Source organism: Asparagus officinalis, chromosome 3 (assembly GCF_001876935.1).
Source record: "Asparagus officinalis chromosome 3, Aspof.V1, whole genome shotgun sequence".
NCBI lineage: Eukaryota > Viridiplantae > Streptophyta > Magnoliopsida > Asparagales > Asparagaceae > Asparagus > Asparagus officinalis.
In genome coordinates, this window is record NC_033796.1 from 57,240,946 (window position 1) to 57,249,370 (window position 8,425).

The 8,425-nt window shown below is 38.9% G+C and overlaps 1 protein-coding gene across 2 annotated transcripts; it reads left to right on the plus strand.

The window, feature by feature from the left end:
- Positions 347-2,240, plus strand: LOC109834187 (cyclin-D5-3-like). Of its 2 annotated transcripts, none has more exons than XM_020402128.1 (5): positions 347-742; positions 822-908; positions 995-1,286; positions 1,505-1,602; positions 1,712-2,240. In XM_020402128.1, exons 1-5 carry the CDS (start codon positions 515-517, stop codon positions 1,826-1,828), a joined length of 822 nt encoding a protein of 273 aa, XP_020257717.1. In that variant the 5' UTR covers positions 347-514; the 3' UTR covers positions 1,829-2,240. The 2 variants fall into 2 exon arrangements, with proteins under 2 accessions (XP_020257717.1, XP_020257716.1); XM_020402127.1 differs by having other exon boundaries at positions 351-742; positions 1,505-1,638.

The window sequence follows — 8,425 nt, forward strand, 5'->3', positions numbered from 1 at the left end:
TAATGTTTGTTGAGATTATTGCTAACCTATCCCAATGTTTAAAATAGAATTGAAGTAGGTTTAACAGTGCGTTTAACAAATATTAAACTCAAAGAACTTCTAAAAGTAACATATGATTACCACGGTAGAATATTCAAGGAAGTAATCTCATGTTTGCATAACAGTATGTACTAACATACCAATTTTAAAATGTTCAAAGTATGTAAGTGCTGCCAAAAACAAATGCAAGCGCAAAATAGGGAGAACTGTACGTATTTAACTGCTAATTAGCCATTTTCAAATGCCAAATACCTAGAGGTTTGTACAGTCAGGACCCCTGTGTCCTCTGATCAAGTCAAGCCTCTGTGATGCAGATGTGAGAACCAAACATTCACAATGAACCCACAAGGAGCTCATATCAATTTCATAAAATCCAATACAAAGAGCCCACCGTTGTTCACCTGTTCACCACTTTTTTGTTTTGTTTTGTTTTAAATATCAACCTCTCCCCTCGATTCCCTAGCTTCTCTGAATAATGGAGCACTTTCCCATCTCTAGTCTCATTTGTGAAGAAGACCAATCTCCCTTATACGCCACTGATAATGATGATGATGATGTTACTGATCACAAGGAAACTAAGCATGAAGACGAGTACATAGAGATTCTAGTCTCAAGAGAGAGCATCCTTGATACAATTCATTCTAGTATAACCTCTGCCTGGTTAAAATGGGCTCGCTCTGATTCAGTCCAGTGGATAATGAAAGTGAGTATATATTTTGCATAAATTTTTGTTACTTGATCAAATACTTCATGTATTTTCGCTGATTTCTATTCTAAATCAGACCAGGGTCTCCTTCAGCTTCAGTTATCAGACTGCATATCTTGCTCTAACTTATTACGATCGCTTCTTGACTCATCGATCCATCGAAGTATGCAACATTGAACATCTTTGTACATAGATTTATTCTTGATATAGTTCTTGACCATAATAATATGATACTTTTGTATTGAACAGAGTGATAAATATTGGGCATTTCGATTGTTATCGATTGCTTGCTTATCTCTGGCAGCTAAGATGGAGGAATGCTTTGTGCCAATGCTTTCCGAGTATCAAACTGAAGATTTTGGATTTGAAAGCAAAACTATACAGAGGATGGAGCTTTTGATATTAAGTACTTTGGACTGGAGAATGAATTTAGTGACTCCATTTGCATATTTGAGTCACTTCACGGCTAAGCTTGAAACAGATATTAAGGCAGAGGAGATCGTTTCCAAGTCCACCGGATTCATACTTGGGATTATTAACGGTACGAGAAGAAAATTTCCTTACTGCACTTGTTCTTTTTTTTCGGTACATTGCAAAAGAAAATTGATTAAGACATTTTCCAATAGATCAGGATGTTTTGTATGGTTTTGATGGATAGTTCATGTGAGTCTTCTCTTTGTTTATAAATTTTGGAGGTGCTGCCCAAAGTTATGGGGTGTTTATGAAACTTATCCTTATTTTGCGTGCATCTGAATTCAGATATTAATTTGGTGGAGCATAGGCCATCCACTATTGCAGCTGCAGCAGTTTTGGCTGCATATAATCAGAGATTGAACAAACAACCAGTGGAGCCTAAGTTGAGCATTTTCTCCTCTTGTGCAACTTTAGAACCTGTGAGTTTTTCATTTAGCATTTCAACATCAAATTATTTATGAAGCTTATAACCGATAAGATTTTTAATTTCAGGAGCATGTGCTTTCTTGCTATACAATGATGATTGAAGGATCAAGATATTGTTCTGGTGTTGGTGACAAATATTTCAGCACTGCGAGTAACAAGAGAAGAAGACTAAAATCAACCTGAGAAGGGCTTTTAAGTTTTCTTATAGGGATTTGTTTGATTAAGTAATCGTTGGTGTGCATTTTTCAAGTGTTGGGTTGGATTGGATTGGATTGGATTGGATAGATTTATTAGAATTAAGGTATGATTTATTTTCCCTGTTGGCTACTGTAAGTAAAATGAGAGGAAGGTGAAAATTAACAAGAAAAGGGCAAAAGAGACCCGGGAGGCCTGGAAAGGATGAATTATTTGATATTCTTCTCAAGTTACAATGCATACGAACAGAAGAGAGAAAAACACACAGTTTCATAATTTCAGAATATTGAGGTTTGGCTTCTCATGTAAAAGGATTGCTTGTGAGTGGTTTTATTACAAGTTTGCAAGTAGCACCTTGTGGGTTTAATCCATGAATAAATACTTGGTCAACTTGTTTGGTGGAGTGAGTGTTGTGGGCATTGTGTATAAGTGTTTCCTGCAAAAGTGCTTTGGATACTGTTTTTGAGTTCTGAGATTGACTGAAAAGATTTGATTGCATTTGCAGTTGGCCAGCTACACAAGTGTGCAGATTGCAGAGGCGGAGAGCTGTGATTGACTCCTGTTTTCAGTCTTGGGAATGAAGTGGCTCTTCTTTTGTTGTTTTTTATTTTTTTATTTTTTATTTTTATTTCGTCAGCAGATGAAAACTGATCATTATTCTTTTTCTTTTAATTGGTATTGTTGTGAGAATCAAATGTATAGTTCAGACACATGATGAGCTCAGTTGCCTTCTTTCGAGTTTCATCATGAGGATCCACAGCCATCATTTCAGTTCATTAGCTCCTTCAGGAAATTAAAAACTCTAGACATATGATCGAAATTAGGGAGTCCTAAAGTCTAATTATTATATGAATCCTCATATATGCGCAAACCTCTCAAAATAATGCCCTACGAGAGTGTTTTGATACAACTTTTTATGATTCTAAATGTGTCAATTGTGACCACATGCATCAAATTGCTTGTTATTCCATCTTAACGAAACATGATGGATACATTCTGCATTTATTTATACCTAAGAACACAAAGATCAAAATAAGCCATACAACAAATAATTATCTCAAAACGCAGAAATTAACGATGTTCAGAATAAGTCTATGATAGCAATATTGTAAGATCTCTCATAATCGAAAAGGATATATTTGAGTTACAGTTAGAAATCATAGTAGTTGGAAATTAAAAACAGTTTGGAAATAAAATAACTGATGGACAATGATGCAAAACATCTAACATTGACATCAACCTTATGGTCACTTATCATGCATTCATATAGTAAACAACAAGTTAACGCTTGTAACACACAGTTAGATCCAAATTAAGGAGCATGGCCTCTTTTTGCTAACCAATTAAAGGATTCATATGGTGGCCTGCCCATCTTTGCATGAGAAATGAGCTCTTTACTCCCAAAATACTAACTAAAAGCTACACATGACTGGTGTCAGTTTGACTGCGACGTGTAGATAAATCTATAGTTTACCATAGAAAGTTTCTAGCGAATTGACTTAGAGTATAATTGAACTTGAATCGATTCCAGATTTGAAGAGAATTAGTCTTGGCTTACGCCACAACAACACGATACAATCATTACGTACCGATCGATATTCAACGTGGAAGCGTATCTTGCGGAAGTGTCACTGGACACCCGATTAGATCTCCTCCTTCTTCATTAGACCAATTGATCACTGAGCGATGTAGAAACACCCAAAAAACTTGTTTGAATGAAAGAGAATAGTGATACATCGCATAAATTAGATCAAGAGACAAAGACACAAGATTTATGTAGTTTGGTAAATGACTATGTCCACACGGAGAGAATCAAATCTTCTTTTATCTAGAGATTACAAGATAATCTATCATGGTCAGAGAATCAAGTCTTCTTTAATCTAGAAATTAGAAGATAGTCTATTCTTGTGTTCTTGTTGAAAAACCCGCAAGAAACCCTCTCAATCCCACCAAAAGATCTCTCACAAATCCTAAATTTCTTTTCTTAATCCTCTCCACTTTTCTCTTACAATCTATTCTTGTATTCTTGCTGAAGAACCCGCAAGAAACCCTCTCAATCCCACCAAAAGATCTCTCACAAATCCTAAATTTCTTTTCTTAATCCTCTCCACTTTTCTCTTACAATCTATTCTTGTGCTCTTTCTGAAGAACCCGCAAGAAACCCTCTCAATCCCACCAAAAGATCTCTCACAAATCCTAAATTTCTTTTCTTAATCCTCTCCACTTTTCTCTTACAATCTATTCTTGTGCTCTTTCTGAAGAACCCGCAAGAAACCCTCTCAATCCCACCAAAAGATCTCTCGTAAATCCTAGATTTCTTTTCTTAATTCTCTCCACTTTCCTCTTACAGTAGGCAGCACTCACTGGCTTACTATTAACCGTAGACCTCAGGAACAACTCTATTTATAGAGTACAATTCTGAATACAAAAGAATTCCCAAAGAAAACCAATCTATAACCGATCTGAATTAGGTTTTGACCCAAATTTGCCCATGGATCGCCTGTGGTCTTCACTCTGGATATCGACTGTCGATGTGACCGTCAATAGTCTTCGCTCTAGACCCCGGCTATCAATGGTGATTGTCGGGGACCTTAGCCTGTTCATGACTCTTTTGTTGTTGTTCAGATACCTCTTCTTTTATTTTCTTTTGTTGTCATCTTGTGGGCTAAAATACAAGAATATTCCCAACAATCTCCACCTTAGCTTTGTATGGATCCACCTTTGGAAACACTAATCTTTCCTTGTAACCTTCTACTGTAACATTATAAAACTGTAGAGAACAAACACCTTAGAGATATTAACTTAAGCCATCTCCAATAGGGCATGGGAGATATCACTGGTCACGTATTGATGTTAAGCCTTCTGATAGCTTGACATCAACTCCATTAGTGCACAGTCCAAGCCTGACTTTCAACTTGTTGCAGACTTCTTCTTGACTTCTGCACCTAGGGTTGAACTCCCATTTCAGCTCTCCCTCAGAATTAAAATTCAGAGCACACCTCTTGTCCTCATGGTCATACACCCTAATGAAGATAAAGCTTCACCTTAAACACTACTTCCTTCAAACACTAATACAAGCCATCTTCACACTTTCTTCCAACTAGGATGAATTTCTTACCATGGTACATTATGATGACTCCTCCAAGCACCTAGTTTTGTTACCCCATAGAGTCAAGCACCCCCTAGTAGATATTGAATTCACTATTGCCTTTTGGACTGAGAAAATATTCTATAAAGAGACCATGCTCTCCCCTTTTCTCATCACTGTGACTGCTCCTACACCCACAATGTTGTAGCTTGTGACATCCACCGTGTAGATAATCTACTTGACTCCTTGCATGAGGGAGTCAAGTAGGATTGTTTAAGGACAAATATGAACCGGCATCCTAGAATCTAATATCAACCACCGTAAGAAGTGTTGACTTTGATTCTTTCAAGCCACCAATGTGTCATGTTGATGCCAGTTATCAAACATGCAGTTTATATGAGAGTTATGAGAGTGTTTAGGGTCTGCAAAATCCTTTAGATGATTGGTTCTAAAGCCTGCTATTCTTCTATGGACATAAAAACTTGTAAGAGGGTGGAGTTGGGTTCTCCAGTTATTCCTCCGATGATCAAATAAGTATTTAATATTGAGTAGGAAAATGAAAGAGAAATTGTATATGCAGTTATTCAAAGTGGCCAAAAAGCAAAAGAAATTACCCCATGCAGCGTAGTTTCTATTTATAGGAGATCAGAGGGGTATGAAGGTAATTTTGGCCAAGTGCAGTCAGGCTACTGAGTCGGCAGATACCTTCCAGGTATTGGCCATGAAAGAAGATGAGTCATTCGGTCATTTAATGAGGGAATGACAGTAGGTGCTTGGAGCTAACTGGGTTCGATGAGTCATAAAGACTATGGGCTAGAGAAATAATAACTTTGTTAGAACGGTTAATGCAAGAGCAGTTGGCTAGCGAGGGGTTCGAGGTAACTTCTGTCTCTCTATTTGTTTGGTCAAGGGTTGAGAAACACCATCTTTTTAGTTGTCCTCGCAAGTTGTTGGCTAACACAATAGGCTAAGTGCGGGTTACTCGTAAGGTCGATTAGGTGAGGTGGCCGATAAGTACCGCCTTTTGACTTGGCTACGCAAGTTGTCGGCCCATAGGGTTAGCCATAGGAGTAGTTTGAGTCGTCTGGGCCTCAATTTGTCTGATTAAGTGAGGGGTGAGACACGTGTCAGTTTCCCTAGGGAGATTAACACTTGGTGATTTTTAGGCTATAACATGTCATATTGTTGGTTTCCCATTATATCTACTGCTATGAAGTTTGAGCCACCAAAAACCCCATATTTTGCCTCTTCAATCGCTCTTACCATTTTAAGCAGTGTTTCTTCATGCGACCCCTTTCTTGGCAAAAAAAAAAGTACAACTTCATCCTCAAACTTGTCCCGTTTGAAGATCTATTCCTTTTCACATTTGCCACCAGCCTGACATCAGAATCCAACTCATCACTAACGCCATGTCACTGCCAAAAGTCATCCGTGAGTAGTGTTGCTTTGACCTCGTGCATGGTGATTGTCACTTTGCATTAGTTAGTGATGTCTTCAAATATTAGTATTTTGCTAGAAGAGAACTTGGCAAAATTACCACTTTGTCATCGTCTTCAATCTTTGACCCCACCACCGACTAACTTGGTCACTATCTTGTTGAAGCTGCTCAGATGCTCCAAAATTGATGTACATTTCTTCAAAACTACTACTTCTAGTACAATTTGGTGGATGGATTCTTGACCATGCATGACTCCTTGAGTTTTTGCCACATATTAAGCACAATCTTCTTCTTGAGTATGTGGTACATCACCTTAGAAGAGAGAGCGAGAAGAATGGTGTAGGCATCAAAAATTGCCTATGAATTTCCGCACGTAGCTCGAAGCAGAGAGAAGATGATGAACATCACTTTTTGAGTCAAACAAGTTTATCTAACATCGACAAATACATGAAGTGATTCAACGAATCGTATGAACCAACGGAACAACAGAATAACAAAGATACGAGCCGGTCAGGAGTTACACTTTGCTCACGAAAGATGAATCTCCCCTCGTGTCTCGTCCATTCCAAATGTGATTCAACCATGGGAGCTTGTAGATCTCTTTGTTGGCTTTCCTGTACACTTTAAATTGCGTAATTTCGAGTTCGAATAATGAAAATACAACGAAAATGACTGTGGTACCCCTGACCAGTGCCTGAGCCTTAGCAGGAGACACCGCAAGTGTCTCGGCCAAGGCCGAGACACCCAAAGTGTCTCCCAACCTAAAAAAGTCGTTTCGAATCTGTTTTCACCCGTTAACCGCTGGGATCTTGCTCCAACTGATCTGAAGCTATCCTAGAAAGTGGTAAAGTGGTTATAACTGAAGATAAGAGGGAATCAGCCGTTCTTATCCAAAAATAGAGCTCCCGAATCATATAAATACAGCTCTAGGGTCTTCATTTGCACAGATCTGGAATTCTCGAGTCTTGGCAAAGCCCTGCTGAATTAGAAACTGAAGATCCACGAATTTCAGAGAGGAGGAGATCAAGGAATTCTTCTGCATAAAGAAGGAGAGTTCGACGGATCTGCAGCCCAGTTCTTCCCTTAAAATAACACCGTTGTTGTGATCTTGAGAAGAGTGGTTATCTCGCTGTTGTTGAGATAATTGCTTTGGTTTCTTAACTCCTTCACGAGTCAATAAAATCTACACTTTGAGCTGATCGCTTAGTGGTCCATGGATCAACCCCGACACAGGCAAAGATCTCACGCAAGCAACAGGAGATAAACTGCTGTTGTGTTTTGTTTGAAGAGAGTTGTAATATTCTTTTTTTTTCATTATGTAGGTGAGTCTTATAAAAAGACGAACTTTTACTTTTGAACTTGTTGTAAACAATTAAGGTTGTAATGAGTTCATCAATGAAGATGTCAACTTTCACACAAAACAACCTGGCGACCACAGTGGGAGCCAATAGCCTTACTGTCAAGGTTGTCGTACCATAGTCGATGATCAATATCCCCGTGGCTAAAAAGGTCGAATACGAGTATGACTAATAGAAATTCAAGGAGTACATCTCCTCCTCCTCCTCCAGATCCTCCTCTCCTTGCAAGTGTAGGAAGGTCTCCTCCTCCTGGAAGATCCGTTGGTCTTTAGATTTGAAAACCCAAGAAGGCGATCTCCCTGCTACCATTGCTGTAGTTGCACCTCATAATGATCCGCCAACTTCCGATGAAGCCAAATCCATAGATCCGAACACCGCCTCTATTAATGAGTTAACTGCTAAAGACGCGCCAACTTTATCGAAGAGGGCTCGTCAGAGGCGCCGCCAACGTCTTGTCCGTCAATTTGCTAAGACTTTGAAGCAAGTGGATGAGCTTCGCTACCAAGCAGATCTGAAGTCCAAGAGATGCCAAGTGGCTAAACCATCGCCACAGCAAGCTTCAGGATTCTTCTCCAAATCACCTACTAACGAATAGATTCGTGTCAAACAGAACCGTTCCACTCTGGAGGAGCGCATTCAGAAGCGCCACGCACTTCTTACACACTTCTTACGCACGCAGAAAGAAGAGGCGGTTAAGAAAT

Bases quoted from the DNA above. Each gene is read 5' to 3' on its own strand.
- LOC109834187 (XM_020402127.1), top strand. From the start codon at position 515: ATGGAGCACTTTCCCATCTCTAGTCTCATTTGTGAAGAAGACCAATCT. The intron at 909-994 runs GTATGCAACATT...TGTATTGAACAG, and splicing joins TGACTCATCGATCCATCGAA to AGTGATAAATATTGGGCATT. The intron at 1,287-1,504 runs GTACGAGAAGAA...ATCTGAATTCAG, and splicing joins CATACTTGGGATTATTAACG to ATATTAATTTGGTGGAGCAT.